Source organism: Gadus chalcogrammus, chromosome 5, assembly GCF_026213295.1.
Source record: "Gadus chalcogrammus isolate NIFS_2021 chromosome 5, NIFS_Gcha_1.0, whole genome shotgun sequence".
NCBI classification, from domain to species: Eukaryota; Metazoa; Chordata; class Actinopteri; order Gadiformes; family Gadidae; genus Gadus; species Gadus chalcogrammus.
Window position 1 is genome coordinate 13920276 of NC_079416.1, and position 18122 is coordinate 13938397.

At 53.0% G+C, this 18122-nt stretch overlaps 2 protein-coding genes across 4 annotated transcripts in view; one reads left to right on the top strand and one right to left on the bottom strand.

Annotated features, from left to right (window-relative positions):
* mnat1 (MNAT1 component of CDK activating kinase) overlaps positions 1–14438 on the top strand; it is a 32314-nt gene extending 17876 nt beyond the window's left edge. The window contains exons 7-8 of the mRNA XM_056590975.1: positions 1077–1198; positions 14135–14438. Coding sequence (XP_056446950.1) covers positions 1077–1198; positions 14135–14255 — 243 coding nt within the window. The 3' untranslated portion in view covers positions 14256–14438. The remainder of the gene's footprint in view (positions 1–1076; positions 1199–14134) is intronic.
* trmt5 (tRNA methyltransferase 5) lies at positions 14390–18110 on the bottom strand. Of its 3 annotated transcripts, none has more exons than XM_056590973.1 (5): positions 18022–18110; positions 17275–17878; positions 16837–16961; positions 16083–16722; positions 14390–14706 (listed from the first exon to the last, which is right to left on the bottom strand). In XM_056590973.1, exons 2-5 carry the CDS (start codon positions 17780–17782, stop codon positions 14651–14653), a joined length of 1329 nt encoding a protein of 442 aa, XP_056446948.1. In that variant the 5' UTR covers positions 17783–17878; positions 18022–18110; the 3' UTR covers positions 14390–14650. The 3 variants fall into 3 exon arrangements, with proteins under 3 accessions (XP_056446948.1, XP_056446947.1, XP_056446949.1); XM_056590972.1 differs by having other exon boundaries at positions 17275–17888; XM_056590974.1 differs by lacking the exon at positions 18022–18110 and having other exon boundaries at positions 17275–18015.
* Between the last annotated feature and the right edge of the window lie 12 nt (positions 18111–18122).

Below are 18122 nucleotides of genomic sequence, written 5' to 3' on the forward strand. Positions count from 1 at the left end.
TCCACTGTTCCAGAAAGTTTTTTTTTTAAATCTGCACGCTTCTAGGACTGGGTTGGTTTCTTTAATAACAGAGTAACATGGTTGTCTGACCCCACTTTGGTAGATATAACCACCCTCCTCTCCTCCACCTTTCCTCTCCTCCACCTGCTCCCTGGCACGCGGCCATAGTGAGCAGTTCTGCAGCGTCCTGCAGAAGGCTCACGTTCCCCGCTCAATAGCCTTGCTCAAGGGCATGAGCGGCCAGCGTCTTTATTTCAACTGATTGGCACAATGCTTGAAACCCCAGCCTTTGACAATTATGGATTCAAGGGACTTTTTTCCCTAAATGCGTACTGAGAAAACGCTTTCTTAGTGCGTGATAACGCCCTCTTGTGTGTGTTGGCCTCGGCCCCATCCTGGTTCAGGTGATCGGTGCGTTCTGGCACCCGTTCCCCAGGTCTGGAACGTGGCCCAGGGCCGGGGCTGATGAGGTGAGGACCTGAAGGTCAGGCAAGGGGTCATTCTGTAATCAATGGAAAAATACTCATTTGGGCAGTTGTTTTAGTTTTCTTCCTGATTTGGAAATGCTTAAGTCTGCAATGTTTCATGATCTCAATTTCATTACTTTAACTGTACATGTAACCTAGACTTCAGTACTTTTTTTGTAAGCATGTGTGTTACAGTACATTGTTGGATAGTAGTATGTTGTACATGAACGTTTAACATTTCTAGGTTGATGAGATGTTTGTGATTTTGAGCAGTGTTTGACCCTGTTATAATCGTCTAGTTACACACAATGTGAGGAAGTGGGAAAAAACTTTTCGTTGGACAAAACTGCAATTTACAAACCAGTTATTCAAGACCCTGCGGTGGTTACCTGTTAGCTGTGATTGACGTGAAGCTCATTTGCACCCTAATGGTATTTTCGTCACCTTGAGGTTTTTGAATGCACTTTAGTCCTACTCCGCTCACGGGCTAATGGCAAGCTAAAACGAGTCCTGAGACAATGGAGATTATTGTATCATGCTGAACTTCTCTCTCTCTCTCTCCCTCCTTCTACCCCTCCCCCTCGCTCTCCCCTTCCCCTCCCCCTCCAGGGCCAAACAGTGTCCCTCCAGCCCATGGCCAAGATAGAGGAAGTCCTTTACCGCTACCAGCCTCTTTTCATCGAAACCTACGGACCCCCGGTACCAGAGCTGGACCATCTGGGAAGACTCGGGTACGGACCAGACACAGACACACACACATTACATTCTCCCAGGATCCACTTTCATTGAGCCTCATTGGAAGTGGAACAATTGAACGAAAAGCGAAGGCTTAGCTTACGACGAGGACTTGTTGGTAGAGGAACAGAGGGATCCTCCCACAACGCTGTGCCTCTCCAGCTAGCCTGGCCTCTCTCCCTCGACTTCCACTCTGATTAGCTGAGAGAGTGGAAGCATCTGGGGAGAAGGGCGAGGGAGGGATGGTAGACAGCAGAGAGAGAGAGAGAGATGGCGGGGGAAACGGCTAGCATTGCCTATTGCCACAGGCCGCCTCACTCTCTGCAGGAGCGTCCATTAACACACAGGAAGTGCTTTCCCTGACAGCCCCTCTGGGCCAATCAATCCCGGACGCCCTCGCTCCCGGCCTCAGCGAGCCGGGCTCCGTCAGACAGGCCAGCGCCGTCTCGCTGCCGTCCATCGTCTGCCCGCACACACCAGAAGCGGCTCGCTCTTTTATTGCGTGCGAGAGGCAACAAAGGGTGAATTCCCCTTTGTCGTGGGATCACTGGTGGAAAGGGACTTTCGGCTGCTTCTCCAGCCTCTCAGAAGCACTTTAGTTTTTGCTCAACCTTGCATATTCCAACGCACGACACGACACTTTCTACTTTTCCTGCTCCTTTGTACTTAATTTCTCTCCCCTTGAGTTAAAGGGACTATTGATTTTTGTCATGCAGTCTCATTTGCCTAACTAATTGGAGAAGAGTCCAATTAAGGCCGGCCCCGGCCCTCTGCGGGCTGTAGGTGGGTTTAGGGAGAACAAGTGCTGCTTGTTTACATTATGCATGCAGTGAAGTGCTGAGGCCCCGCTTCTGTGGGCCAGGCTGTTCAATATGCAGATGAAAGACACCTCGCCATTTCTGCCGCATGCTGGATATCGGGGCTACGGGACGAGAGGTGAAGGGGACGGGGGGGCCCGGGCGGACGGGGGTCCGGAGTCAGCACTTCAGGGGTCCTGCAGGACCGTGGGGGGGCCGACGGGCTCTGCCACAGAGATAGATGAGGCATGGTCCAACGAGGAACGGCGTCCCGGTTCACCAAACCGCAGATCCCAGGGTGCATTGTGCTCCGTTAAGTGTGACACTGGAGAATCTGCTGACACCTCTTCACCCTGCGTTTGGTTGATTCAGTTGAGCGGCGGGATTTTTACGAGCATTGATACTCAAAAGCACACACATCCACACGTATAGAGACACACGAGCACACACACACACACACACACACACACACACACACACACACACACACACACACACACACACACACACACACACACACACACACACACACACACACACACACACACACACACACACACACACACACACACACACACGGAGACACACGCACTACATAAACAGACTTTAAACAGGCTTTAACGTCACATGTACTCAGACTCACCGCCTTACTCCAGCAGCACCGCCACCACAACAGAGCGCATTTGATGTGGTCCGTGTGGGAAGGGGGGAGAGAACACAGACAGAGGGGTGAGAGGGTGAAAAGTGAGTCCCGCTGTCGGGCGCATCCCCCCCCCCCCCCCCCCCCCTAAAGCCCTGTGACCTGTGGGGAGAGTCTGCATGAATATGGGGGTGCAGTCAGAGAGTGTAGATGAGGTGAAGGGGCCACTGGGGGTGGGTAAGGGGGGAGCAGGTCCCTATTTAAAGGGGCTGTTTGTCCCGGTTGAGGCCCATTGGTGACAGCAGCACCTCTGGTGATTTGTCTTGGACCGGTACGCACGCGGGACAGCCAGAGTTGAGCTTGCACACACCCCCCCCCCTCCCAGGTGGTCTCTGGGGTCCGTCTCCACACAGGAAGTCCATTCAGGGCTGGGGCAGAGTGGAGCTTTTCAGTGTTCATTCCAACTCGCTTTTCATTTTTTCCTTTCAAAAATCTCTCTCTTTGCCTCCCTGCTCGGTCCCTCCCTCCTCCCTGCTCGGTCCCCATGTCTGTGTCTGTCTCAACTTGTCCCTTTGCCCCCCAAAAATAAACCGCAGGAGGGCTGCGCTGCTGCCAGGAACGGGTCGGGCCACGCCCCTCGTACTGTCCCTGCCTCTCATACCTGAATAAACAGCAACACCCAGCCTGCTGCTTATTAAAGACAGCTGCCCCGCGCTCGGCAGAGGAGGGAGCTGCATGCTGGCGCTGCACGGCCTCCTCAGGAAAGAGCTCATTCAGACCCAAAGCGTAAGCCCTGCTCACCGGCACACACAGATCGGCGCCCAACCCACACAACGCGATGTTCACCACAGAGGGGAAGAGCCCTACACTGTGGCTTCGGTTCCAGGACAGAATCGCCCTGTCCGTCATTTTGACACTTGTTAGAATGCAGGATAGAGGAAGGTTATAAAACAAGAAGTAGAAACCCTAACACAGCCTATTGACCCACCGCGCGTTTACTAGAAGGGTTCCATATGCCTGACTCAAAACCGACCTGTTGTGCTGCTGGCCTTTTAAAATTAACATGGCCCTATTGTTGTTGACGTACGGTTTTCCTTTTTACGACAATAAGCTTTTATTGACGTATTGTTTCTTTGACATAAAGCATATTTGACGCATGAGCACTCGGAGGAGTTTGGGATCTGGGAGCACTTAGTTCATAGGTGCTCCCGTATTGATTGTGGACTTTGATCGTTCTCTGCCTTAGTAGTAAGGCCATTGGACAAAAGTGTCTGCTAAATAAATAAATGGAAATGGAAACTCGATAATGATGATTACCCAGAGTGCCTCTGTTCATCTTCACCTCGCGAGTAAATCTAAAGTTGTCGCTGAGCTCAAATATGAACGTGACATTAGTTGACGGACATGACGTAATGTTGTTCCTGAACGTGGAGACGCCCCTCCAGGCAGCTGAGATACCGTGGGGGTACAGGAGCTCTTGTGTACATCACAACACATGGAACTACTAAGTCAAGTCTGCACGTTGCTTCCTCGGAGGCCGCGATGGTTTCACTATAAATAAGGGCCCAGGGGTAGAAGAAAAAAACAGAGATCCCAGTTTAGTTTATGTGTGCAGTTTGAGCATCTGTGTCTGCGTTTGTTTTCCATAGAAGCCCTCCTTAAGACCGGGCTGTGTAGGCGTTGAGAGGCCGACTGCCATGTTGGACAAGGACAAATCAGATGTTGGGGGGGAAAAAGTACTTGGGGGGGAAGAGAAGTTGGCTGGGTGAATTCAAGAATTCGTCACAAACCTCAAGTGCTGACAATGAGAGCAAGAAAGAACAGTTGTTTGCATTGGCAGAAAAAGCCCTGAAATTAGCCCGTCCATCTGACAGGGGCTTGCTCAACCGGCTTTGCCCCAATGCCAGAGAGGATAATATTTGGAGGTTTCTCCTCCTCCCCCCATTCCGGTTGGGCTCGCAAACCGGTGGAAAAAGTTAGTTTTAGTTTCCTGTTCGGGGCACTTGTCAGGCGTTCGTCTGGTGTCGCGGGGCTGAGAGGGTGAGGGTAACAGCTGAACGGACAACGTGTTTAGTCTGGACTCCTCTCCTGGGGACCAACACACGCGCTTGCGCACCAGGAAGTTGAACTTGGTTTACTTCCTATAGAACTATAGCAGCGCCCCTGCTTATTGGCTGAAGGAGATTAAACGGGACCTGTGTCGTTTTGCAGTAAGCTCTGATTAAGCACCCAATGGGCATCAGCGGTTAAATGAGCTCGAGTGCCTCGGTCGTGTAGCATCCTTCTTCACAGAGCTGTTGGGGAAGGAGCCTTCATGTGCACATTACGCACATATGTGCATGGGGAAAAGAAAACACTTAAATATTCATGAGAGAGAGAGAGAGAGAGAGAGAGAGAGAGAGAGAGAGAGAGAGAGAGAGAGAGAGAGAGAGAGAGAGAGAGAGAGAGAGAGAGAGAGAGAGAGAGAGAGAGAGAGAGAGAGAGAGAGAGAGAGAGAGAGAGAGAGAGAGAGAGAGAGAGAGAGAGAGAGAGAGAGAGAGAGATATGAGGGCCTCTTCACGCCTGGCAGGGAGCCAGGAGTAAATGGATCTTTGACTGATGTTCCCAGACCGGCTTCTTGTCTCGGCCCATCTCTACGACATGTTTGTAACAGTGCCTCAGTGTACGTATGTGTTAGGGGGGGAGCTAACTCAGAGTATTGTGGTAGTACCAATACATATTTGCTTTAACAAAGGTTTAGAAATAACAACAGCCCATATTACTCTCCTTTTTAACCATATTTAATAAAACAAAACAATATCATTTATTTTATGCCCAAATCTATTCAGCCAATCGAATGAACCCCCTCCTCGTGCTCCTCCTACACTAGCAACTCTTCTGCTTGGGGGAACGTCGTGTTATGGAAGTAGGAAACGCTCCGGTTTTCTTCTTCCAAGGCCAGGACCGGACTTGTCCGCCACGCTGATACGTGCGCCGAGTGATGGAGTCTCTGCGGTCTATTAACCCAGAGCACACAAGGTTCTTTTCGGGATGATTTGATATTTGACGGTTTCGGCGTCCGCAAGAGAGACGTCTCTTAGGTCCCGCCCTCAGGAACTAAAAAAGCACCAATGGCTTCTCCATGCGTCCCAGCCCTGTGATCCCAGCAGGGAGCCCGGACCGGCCAGGAGGGGTGAGGGGTCAGAGTCCGTGCAAGAGGAGCAGGGCAACAGAAGCTCTGGAGGGTGGAGGAGGGCTGAGAGGGAGGACTGACGGCAGCAGAGTGATGGCCCCCCAGAGAGGAGAGGAGAGGAGGGGAACCTCCACCCGGTCACTTAGCCCTATGAACGCACACACGCACGGCTTTGATGCTTAAGTAGCGACGGTCGAAGGAGACGAGGGCGTCGTCCTGCAGGACCTCGCATGAACCGCGAGCCGAGCTCTTTCATCTTTCATCTTGGTTTTTTACTGCCGTTAGATAGCGTCTCCAGAGACTTGTTTTGCTTTCATTCAGCCAATTAAAACGGTGACCGGCGTTGCCAAAGAATATCATTTATGAGAAAGCTGTTCGGAATGACTGTGGTTTTTGGTATAACAATAGTGCCCCCCCCCCCCCCCCCCCCCCCCATCCCAAAGAAATGTTGGGCTGCCACAATAACGCGGACCTCGAGCTGAACCCTCAGATATCTGAGCCCTCGGTCCTTCAACACGTTGCTGCGTCGCTGTGAAGCGTTGAGGCGTCTGGCGCTGGAGACGTCTGACCGCGTCGATGCCTTCTGCGCTCGCGTCGCAAACTGGAGTCTGACGGCCGCCTCGCTGGCCGTCTGAGCGCACATTTGCATCGCCCAATGAGGCTGAGGAGGCAGGTACGGTGAAGGCTTCAGGTGCCCTCGCTCTGCCGCTCGGACGATTTCACTTGCAAATCTGTCTGTCAACAGCTTCACACAAACCCCCACTCCTGAGAGAATGGCAAATCCCCCGGCTCTGACTGGTGGTGACCCTGCGCACTCTCCTTTGCACGGGCACGGGCAGGAACAGGAGCAGCGTGTAGCCCGGCGTGCCGGTGCTCCAGCCCCCGGCGTGCCTGGGTTCCAGCCCCCAGCCCCCCCCAGGCCATTATCCTGGCTCTGTAAACAGGCCATTAACAGACAGTCAGCTGAGGCAAGATCTCTATTGTTTTCCCAACCATAGATCTGCGCAAATATTGATCTTCTCTTTTAGTATGAGCCATAACAAGCACATGCTGTTGTTGGCCTGCGCCGGCAGCTTTTTGTCTTTGCCTCGCAGATGATCCGGTTCTGACCGGGACAGCGCCGACTCGGTCAGAACCAGAACGAATTGAGACAATAAATGAGAGCAGACGCGGGGAGTGGCGGGCCTCTGGTGGGTAGTCTGCTGTCTCAGAGCCTCTTAACTTTAGGGCCTCATTTGTTTACTCGTTCCGGTCCACGGGCCGGAGCACGGAGCCCCCCCACCCCCCCCCTCCCACGGCCCAGACCACGCCTCCTCCTGGATAGGGTTAGACCCAGCCTAAACCCACTCCCCCTAGAGGACACACACACACACACACACACACACACACACACACACACACACACACACACACACACACACACACACACACACACACACACACACACACTCGTGCATACACACACGCAAATACAGGTTTATTTGTGTCCCAGACTGCAGGCTGAATAGCTCCTCCTATTTATAACATCGCTCTGACCCGGGCAGACCGCTCTGGCGCCGCCCCCCCCGCCCCGCCCCAGTTTGGGTCGCATGCTGGGGTTTTTAGCTTAATGGTGTTCCTGACTTGTCACGCCCAGGCCCCCCCCTCCCTCCTCAATGACAGAACAGTGGAAATGTCTCCTCTCTCCCCCCCAGGCGGAGGGCGCACTGATGTACAAGGGATTAGCCGGCTCATTTTCCCCTCTTAAGAGCTGGGGAAAGAACACACACACACACACACACACACACACACACACACACACACACACACACACACACACACACACACACACACACACACACACACACACACACACACACACACACACACACACACACACACACACACACACACACACACAGGTTGTATGAGCTACCTCACCACAATGGAGTATGAATTATTACCCCTCTGCCTCTCAGGGCTGCAACCCCACCTCTCATACCCCCGCCCTCCCTTCCTTTGTTCTTTTGCCACCCCCTCCATCCCTACACACTCACCTTTCTCTGGTACCCCCCCCCCCCCCCCACCCAAAAGTGATTGAGGTGCTCTCGTAACTGATATCACCAGAGGACCAATCCCCCTGGGAAACGGTGTTCTCCTGCCGCAAACCGGGTTCTGTTCCCAGTCACGTCAGAGTGTGTGTGTGTGTGTGTGTGTGTGTGTGTGTGTGTGTGTGTGTGTGTGTGTGTGTGTGTGTGTGAACATGCGTGTATAAGCTCTGGGTGTGTCCGGGCCGAGCAGCCCTGCCCTGAACGGCATATGCTGGCCATTGTTTACGATTGCGTTTGGTTAACGATGACACCGGCGCATCATTACGCTGCCAGTCCCCGCCTCTGGCCTCCCCCCCTCCCCCCTTGCTCTCCCCCCCCCTCCCATCCCAGCTTCTCCTGGCCCCTGGCTCTCGTAGGGTTAAAGTTACCCGAAGACAACTCTTGGGAGGAGAACACAGGGGATGCCTGCTGTATCGAGTGGCTAGCGGGGTTGTGATGGCGTTCCAAGCCCCAAGGCTGGCTGTGGTTTAGGTGTCGGGGCATGGGCCCGGCCGGCCAGCCAGCCGGCCTCTACCACCCCCATCAGGGCAGACTGTGCAACTGCGGGCGTCGTGAGTGGAAGGAGCTCTGGATGGGCAGCGACAGGTGGGGGACCAGAGGGGTTGTATACAATGGCTCTCTATCGCTGGCTCCCCCACAACAGGCGCGGTCATTCAGGCGGAGCTCCCCTGGCTCGCCTCCCTTATCAGGGGCGCGAAAGGCGGTTGGGTGGAGGACAGCTTGTTGGTCACTCAAATCAGTGTGTATTTCTATAAGTGTTACGGTCAAGTGACAGCCAACGCCGTTTGCGTTAACACTCAAGACATGTTCGCCCTTCGACTAAGTGTTACTGATATCCCTCCCCCCGTGTCATTCCTTCTCTCTCTCTCTTTCTGTCTGTCTCTGTTTCTCTGTCGGTCTGTCTGTCTGTCTGTCTCTGTCTGTCTCTCTGTCTCTGTCTGTCTGTCTGTTTGTCTGTCTCTCTCTGTCTCTAACTCTCTCTCTGTGTTTTGGTTGTCGGTAAAGCAAACAGTCTGTCAGCAATGACGATACCGCGCATGATAATGGATACGTATTTATTTATTTATTTTCAAAATCATCTCAGTATGATGTCACTGCATTACACACACACACACACACGCACACGCACACGCACACACCCCAAGGCAAGCTAATCCAGTGGACAGTGTGTAGCCTAATGGGCTAAAATCTATCTCCCACACACTCTGGTGTCCCAGAGGAAGCTGCGCTCGACGGAACAGCCTGACCCCGTGAACCTGGTGATGAAAGGCGTCTGTTGACAGATATGGTATACCTGTGAGAGCCCACCGCTGGACCCCCCTACCCCGCTGGACCCCCATACCCCCCTGGAACCTCCTACCTCCCTGGACCCCCCCTACCTCCCTGGACCCCCCTACCTCCCTGGACCCCCCCTACCTCCCTGGACCCCCCCTACCTCCCTGGACCCCCCTACCTGTGAGAGCCCACTGCCCCCCCCCGCCGCTTGTTTTCCCCAGATATATATCCCCCCCCCCCCCCCCCTGGATATGATACGGACCGCCTGGCCGTCTTCAGTAAACAACGCGCTCCGTGCGCGTGTGTGTGTGTGTGTGTGTGTGCGGGAACGGACACGCACGCGCACATACCTACACACAATAAGCGTGCGTGCCGTGTCTCTCAGCGCCGCGGGACGCAGCAGGAAGTGGCTCTGCGAGCGAAACCGGAGCCCTCTCAGGAATGCAGGGGGTGTTTTCAGAGGACGGAGCAGAGCTTAAGGGGCGATGGGGGGAGGGCGGGGGGGCAGGGTGGGGAGGGGGGTGATTAGGGGGTGACAGCTGAGTGCTGACCCCTCTATAATGACAAATCATCTGGCAGGTGTGAGCGGCTCTGCACCGCCCCCACCCTTCCCACCGCGACCCCCCCCCCCCCCCCCCCCCCCCCCCCCCCACCGGCGTTCCCAGGCCAGGATTCCCGACCACTGCCCTCGGCCCCGCGGCCCGAGTGCTAAAGGAAGACTTCCGAACATTCCGGCTGCCATCCAAAAGCTCATGACTCGGCTCGCCATCCTGGCCTCCTCTCTCTCTCTCTCTCTGATGCTCGGCGCCCCGGAGTCAACCCCCCGCCCCCCTCACCCGTTCTTAATAAGGCAGGCTAACCCGGCGTCGTCCTCGGCGCTGTACGTCCGGTACGGAGGAGGCTTTATTGATTTGACTTTGCGGACGTGTTTTTCTTTTTCTTTTCCTCCCCGTCATCGGCTGAATCCATTTTTCTCCCTGAAGTGCTGAATGTCAAAATATCAGGTGGCCGTCATGGCCAGCGCTGACAGGCTGAACTGTAGAGCGCGGGTCCTCCTTGCTGTATAAACAACTGTCCCTGGATCAGGGGATGTTGCTGTAAGGAGGGGGGGGGGGGGGGGGAGACAGGTGTGGTTCTAAAGGTCACTGTTGACGTTCTAGTGAAAGTCGGGCCACAAAGAAATAGTTTACATTCACGATTCGCTAATATTATTTTGTAATGGATATATTAGAATAATACATTTGTTCTCCCTAATTATATGAACGTGTAAATATATCCTTATGTTTCATTACTCTTAACCACAGGCCATCAGATTCAGACAATGAGCCTGGTACCGTTTGTTGATTTATCTGGAGAAGGTCGGCTAATTCTCCCCAAAGTTTTACAAAAAGGACGGAAAAAGTCTGAAGAGCCAAATTAATTTGTCCCGACCACATAATTCCAAACATGGTGTGTGTGTGTCTGATTCACATCTGATTCTGATTGCTGCTTTGTCTCTGTGGTTTGCGTGTTGATGGTGCTCTATCTCAAATATCCTTTGTATAGTGATGGGCCTCTCTTCATTTTCCATCATCGTTATGGCCTTCCCAGCACTCCCACTACACTTCTGATCCCACTCCCGGAGTCTAGACCCGGGCTTCCCGCCACAGCTCGCCTCTGCTACTGTACAACCGCTACTCCCCCTGGTCCCGGAACTAACCCCCCTGGTTCCGGAACTAACCCCCCTGGTCCCGGAACTAACCCCCCTGGTTCCGGAACTAACCCCACTAGGCCTGGTACCAACCCCATTAGACCTGGTACTAACCCTACTGGTCCTGGTACTAACCCCACTAGGCCTGGTACTAACCCCACTAGGCCTGGTACTAGTGAGGCCTGGTACTGGTGAGGCCTGGCACTAGTGAGGCCTGGCACTGGTGAGGCCTGGCACTGGTGAGGCCTGGCACTGGTGAGGCCTGGCACTGGTGAGGCCTGGCACTGGTGAGGCCTGGCACTGGTGAGGCCTGGTACCTACTACCTACCGGGTCGCAGGTATTCAGACCCACGAGAACCCAGACGTCTCACTCTGAGATGTTTGCAGCTGGGAATCACCCAGAAATCCTCCTGGACGCGTGGCCACTTATCTTCTCTGTTTGAATTAGGGATGAGGCTCTGTAGCGTTTCCCAGAAGACGGGGGCAGGGGAGGCTTCGGAGAGCGCCCCACTTTGGGAATCCAAGACGGTTGTTTCGTGTTGATGCATTCCCCAGGCCTGCAGAGCTCCGCACACAAGTGGAAAAAGATGGTCGTCTTGTGGCGGGTCTGGGTGTTTCTCCAAAAGGAATTGCGACGTTATTATTGAAAATAAAGTAGTGGTCCGCCATGTTAGGGTTTTAAAATATGTTTAAAAAGTATGTTGCTACTTTTTCCATTTGCGTTATCTCAAGGCAGAAGGATAGACCGTACCCACACTGTGTTGCGGACTCAGATGAGGACGTGGAGGACGTGGAGGATGTGGAGCAGTGTGTCAGCGCCTTCTCCCAGGATTACTGAAGAGAAGAAAAAACACCTAGACTCCACTCTGCTGACAAATTCATTCTGGCACACACTTTCATACGGGGTCAGCGTTCAGTTGTCTCCATCATTTGCCCCGGACCATTCCCGCACCCCTCCCCACCCCACCCGCTCCTCCCCCCCCAACAGCAACATAATGGACCAGTCCGAAGTGACCCATATTTACCCAATAATACGTGGCTTTGAAAAGGCCCGTATCGGGTTGCTGCTAATGCTCCAGTGGGGCCCGAAGAGTGAAAGATGTTACCAGCCCCGACGACTTGGGTTTCAAAGTCCTGGGAACAAAAGGCAGACCGGTCCTTGGAGAGAAGGAGAGAGAGGGGGGGAACAGGAGTAAGGGGGGGGGGGCGCGGTAGGGGTTAGGGGATGCGTGGGCTGGAGGTATAACTCTGACTTAGTCTCGGTGAGCAGACAGACAGACAGACACTGTGGGCTGGAACGGTAGCGACGCCGCTGGCACGGGTGTGACCGGACACTGGGATACGCATCATGCTCAGTCTGGCGGTGTCTGGAGCCGCCAGGTCGAGTTCGCTCTCTCACAGTGTGTGCAGGCCGATGAGCGATGGGTTCCACGTCCCCCGCTCTGACCGGCTGGTGTCGTCACACCGTACTGTACTGGGAGGCGTCCGGTTCCGTCTGTCTCCCCCAGCGCCACATGTGCCCGGCAAAAGGGGGGGGGGGGTTGTGCAGGGGTGCGCCCCCAGTTTACGAGGACGCTGACAGCGGCCGGGGTAATGGGGCAGAACTGGTCTCACCCTCACGGTTCAGGGTGAGTGGGAGGGATGATTTAAAAACAAGAGGACCTGTGATGATACTCGAAGGTGATTTTGCTTGATATCCTCTCTCTGCTCCCATCCACCCCCGTCCTCCTCCTCCACCCACACCACTCCATCTCTCTTACCCTCTCGCCCCCACCTTGCTGGTCCCCCCCCCCCCTCCTTGGGGGCAGGCAGGTATAAAGTTACACAGAGCTCTCAGCTTTCTTGGAGGAATGACCACATGAGTAGCCTGGGGATTAGATTAGCAGGAAGAGCAGACTTAGCCGGGCCGTAAATAGCCCCCTTTTTTCACTGTTAAAAAGGCCCAGTACAATATAATCAATAGATAGCACTCATCCGCTGCAGGAAGCCATCGGAGAAGACCTCCCTCAAGTGCTCTGTGAAGGACGCCACAGCAGCTTGGCCCTAATGAAGTTATTATTAATCACTGGGCCTCCTGTTTTGAACTTGTGTGTTGTTTCTCTAGTGGGTGATGAGTGGGCTTTGGTGTGCAAAAAGAAATTTGATTGGCCTCCGGCGTTGCGCTCCACGTGCTCTCGTCCGTACTGAGACGGAATTGCATAATTTATGGCAGATGAATGAGCACGTATAGAAACCGTACATGTCTTTTATTTTTTCCAGCTTGCAATCAGCGACAGTTGCACCCCTCCTCCGAAACGATCCGGCCTTTGTGTGCTCTCTTTGCTCCCTCTTGTGACTCAGACGCTGGAATCAGAGGGCTGCATGGGCTCTTGAGTTGTGCCGTCTTTGAAGTCTGCACAGATCTGAGGAGCCGAGTCCACAGTGCTTGTGTAGGGAGAGGGGAGGGGGCTGAGTGCTGGCCTCAGACACCTCGTCGTAGCTATGAGGAGGAGGTGGAGGCCGACCTAGTCGTTGAGCTGGCCTCCCCGTGTTGTCCTCGTTGCTTAGCATCTAAGCTGCCAGACTAGTTTTTCCTCGGACGCTACAAGAAACCAGAGAGGCCTGTGTGGGTTTCTCCATGAGAATCTAATCCTGACAGTTTAGGTGTGTGTGTTTGTGTGAGAGCGAGAGGAAGGATTAGAGTTGGTGGGGCCACAGGTCAGCTGTCCCCCCCCCGACCCCCACCCCAGCCCCACTTACACACAAACACACACATTCATAAGTATAGGAGCACCTCTCAGAGAGGTAGTGCTTTAAATTGACAGCTCCACTGTTTTTCCATCTTTGACTTGGGAGTGAAAATAAACAATGACTTTAGCCGTAGCTGGAGAGGCTGAAAGGGGCTTTGGCAGGCTACGTCTGGAACCACTTAAAAATAAGACATCTTATTTTTTTATACTTCAACTTAAATTGCAGAGGCTTTTAGTCACGAGGTGTTTGAGTGTGGATGTCCTGGTGGTCGTGCCGTTGTTGGTCACAACAAGGGGGTAACAGTTGAAGAGGGCAGGAAAAAGTGTAGAATTAGGAGGGGAAAATAAACGTTTGGACTCGGATTGCACTTACCTAACCCCCTTTCACCCCTGCTGAGATGTCGTGCACGCCCCAACTACTTGGGAAGGGCGTCTTAAATTAAACATGACCATGCGACTATTACACACGAGTCCAGTGGGAAGGAGGGATCACTTGCTGTTAGTGGCCTGCCTGACACACTTCTCCTCTGCCCCTCCAGGTATCTGAAGCACGTGCGCGCCGCCTTGCCCCAGGACACGGCCGGGGGCTACTCCTCTGGCCTGGCGTGTCACCGGGCCCTGCAGGACGCCTTCAGCGGACTGTTCCCGATCCAGTTCTGACCGGCAGGGCGGCGCAGGGGACCGATTCACGGTCCGTGAGAAACGCCAACGACCAAACCACCCGGACGCGGGGTTAGCGCTGCTGTTGTGAAGTAGGAGCTTTAGCCTGTTCACTTTTCACAGAAGTTTTTATTTTATGAAGTTTGTATTATTTTTATATGTAAATAAATCATTCTGATTGTTAGAACTAGTTGTGTGTATTTCTTTCCATCTTAAATTCAAACCTTATTATAACCTCAAGCCAGAGATATTAACATAATACACCCAAAAGTAAAATAAATTAGTATCAACAATCCAGGGTTTGTCTCCATTTATTATGGCATTAGCATATAATTAAAAAAAATAAAATAAACGACCACGGCGTGCTCCCCGCAGTACCCTGATGTCCACCATCTCTAGTCTGCCGTCTCTCCACACTTCTGCCTCTTGGGAGCAGGTTCTGCTTCAGGCCCTGGGGAGGAACAACAGTTGGTTTACATGACCGGCCCGGGGCGATGATACCTCAGTGAGGTCACGGAGGAGGAGGAAGGCTCGAGGGCCCGCAGGTAACAGATCTGATCCAATAACAATGGTGTGTCATGAAGCATATTGCACCCATTACTGTCAGAAGAAGATGTGATATAAAGATCCCATGCCATGAAAATTTCACTTTCTGAGGTTTTCTAACATTAATGAGTTCCCCTAGCCTACCTGTGCTCCCCCAGTAGCCAGAAATGTCGTTGGGTGTAAAACGAGTTCAGACGCGCCGTTTTCCCCGTAGGTCGTTATGAGGAGCGATGCCACCTCCCCTTTCTCTGCTTTTTCAGCCCAGAGAATTTGGCCCGACAATGAGCTACGACCTTGCGAGCGCCACATACGCAAGTGTTGTACACAGTGAATAGCGCTAATGTGTCGAGGGGGAGGGTCCTAGAGATTATCGAGCGTGCGTAAACGTCTGTGAGAAGGAGAAATATTTGACAACCTGCTACGTGCGATTACAATGAGCAAGCAAACTATTGACTCGTTCTTCCGACCTTCGGCTAGTGTGCAAGCACCACCGCCCGGCAGCGGGCAGCCGGCCGCCGGCAAAGGGCAGCCGGCAGCGTGCGGTTAAGTCTACTTCAGATTGATGTGGACATGGAAGAACCAGAGTACACGGAGAACACGACGCCATTGTTTGAGATTCATAATATCGTCTGGAGGCGCACACAGCTTTTGGCCGTGATAATATATATTATATGATATAGATACCGATGTATAATATATTATTTAGATATAGAGCTCCAGGACTCCCGCCAGAGCACCCGGAGTGTTCTAGAATAATTACAGAACACGGCCAAAGGCTGTGCGCGCCTCGCCATTGCGATACATCCACTGTAAACAGAGCGCATGGTACCTTGGCTGCAAGCTGCTCAGGGCCACGCCCCCACCCTCCTCCTTCACCCGCCTCTCTCCTCCTCATTTGCATTAAAGCTACGGACACCGAAACAGCGCGTTTGGGGAAAGCTCAATGTGCGACTGGCTCGTAGTGGCTGTAATTCTGCACCACGACTGAATTTCGGGAACGTCTTCAAATACTGTGTTAGGGGCCCGCTAATATCTATATTAAAGCATCCATAAAGAAGCATGCCATGGGACCTTTAATGATACTTTGGGACAAGCTCAGCCTTTACCCATTTTTCACATGTAAGAATAAGCGGGAATAAAAAAAGATCCTTTGGATCTAGATAAAAGTTACCGAGATACGTTGGCAATCAAATAGTATCAGACCCTTTACGTCGGGGGATGGTCTGTCCAGACAGCCTCATCGTACAGACCCAAACACGTGGATGCTACATGGTTACTCACCTGTCTGCTCACCCTCAGCGCTGAACAGCACCTCTTTGGGGAGCGGGAATCTCACACACATCATGTCCTTGTTCGGCGCCACGTTGCGCACAAAGTGCACCGAGCATCTCCCGTCCAGGCTGACGCCGAGGCTCTGGGAGGCCCTCAGCATCATGTCCCTCTCGGGGTCCTCGTCTTTGGAGAAGCCGTAGCAGTAGACGGTGGGCAGGGCGGCGTCGCAGCTCGGCTCTCCGGCCAGGAGGCCCCTGAATGAGTCCAGGAACTCCACCGCCAGGGCGGGCAGGTTCATGACGATGTGAACGCCGGCCTTGGCTCTGAGCAGCGCGGGCAGCTCCTGCCTCACCGGCCCGCGGACGAAGGCCCTGCCGTCCAGGTTGAAGGTGCGCACCGCGGCGGCCACCTTGTTGATCTTGACGTTGTGCTGCAGCCAGCGGTGGGACTCGGGGTTGAGGTCGTTGGCCAGCACGGTGGCGCCGGCGCGGGCCGCCGGGATGGCGAAGGGCCCCACTCCCGCAAACACGTCCAGCACCGTGTCGCCGCGCTTCACCTCCTGCACCACCCTCATGTGCTCCGTGCTCAGCCGGGGGTTCCAGTACACCCTCGAGAAATCAAACTCGTAGCTCGAGCCGTTTTCTTTCACCTGCAAAACAGCAACAGAAGATGCACGCCATCGATAGAGCGCTCTGATTAGCACCGCTACCTTCCGTCGCCTCGTCTTTACTAATAAAGTAGTGTTGTTTGAAGTCTCCCCCACCTTAGCCACCATATTCTCCTCTCCGGCTAGCAACTCCATCTTAAAGTTGCGGTACGTGTTATCAATCATGTTGGTCTTGTTGACCACGCAGCTCACACCAGGGTTTTTGTCGATTATGACCTGGCCTTGAATGAGAGCAGCAGAGAGGATGTGTAGTAGTGCAAAAGAAAATATTTTCACACATCAGTACATGTTAACATTATTTGTATTAACCATTTCCCTTTCCCCCCCCCCATCACTGATGGTCCAAACCCATAATTTGCATTATATAATTGTTTCCCAAAGAATGTCTTCCATCATCTGCGGCTTGTAAATGATCAGTGCCTGCCTTTCAAATGTGCTTTCTTCACGATTACAAATTGTTATCTATATTAGTTAGTTACAGTGTGTGTGTGTGTGATCTCAGTCAATTTCAACTACATATTTTCACAACCTTACCTATGAGGTTTTTAAAGGGCATGTGGTGATCTCTCAAGTTCATGTGTGCGATGTGTCCCACCCGGCTGAACGCGGAGGTGATCTCTTGACCCTCGGGGAGAACAGCCTCCAGTACCTCCTCTGTCTTCAGGTTGCAGTATTTCAGCTGCAGGTTATAATCCTGGAGCTCCTGGGGGACAGCGAACGACCGCAGTGCCTCTGTCTCGGCTTCGTTAAAGGAACTTAGTGATGACACTCTGAGTGGATCCAACAAGACCAGGCGCATGTCATCCTCCTCAATGCCGTCTTCCTTGTCTTGTACCACACGCGGTATACCCGGTCGCTGAACGATCGTCCTTTTCAGACTCTTCACCACTTTGTTTAGGACGCCCTTGGGAACCCGTAGGGATGGAATGACGATAGTCTGAGTGAAGGCGTCTCGGTCCAGAGAGACCATACCACGCACCTCTGGGGGAGCTCGGTAAAGCAAAGCTTTTGTCTCGTGATGTGGAGACTGAGCCATCTGCATGAAATTAGATCCAATACTTCGGTGTGAACTTGAATGCAAGGCTATAAACAAACCCCTCCGATGAACGCTGTGTTGTCTTTGCACTGATGTGAAGATCTGCAGAAGGCTATGGTTAGCGGGAGTTTATTATTATGAAATCATTATTACATATCAACAAGGATTACTGTATATAGGGCAATACATTACAACAAGCGATATGATCACAACGTTAACATAAACATTGAACCCATAACACTCACCTCAACATCCTCCAATTCGAGCACACATGCCTGAACCGCGTCATCAACCCGAGCCTTTCGGCGGACTGTGTGATTGGATGAATGAGCCAAACGCTGATCTC

Coding starts and splice junctions, on each gene's coding strand:
- trmt5 (XM_056590972.1), bottom strand. CDS start 18,065: ATGACGCGGTTCAGGCATGTGTGCTCGAATTGGAGGATGTTGAG. Junction 16,962..17,274: donor GCCCTTTAAAAACCTCATAG/GTAAGGTTGTGA, acceptor CTCTCATTCAAG/GCCAGGTCATAATCGACAAA. Junction 14,707..16,082: donor CGCTGAGGGTGAGCAGACAG/GTGAGTAACCAT, acceptor GTTCCTCCCCAG/GGCCTGAAGCAGAACCTGCT.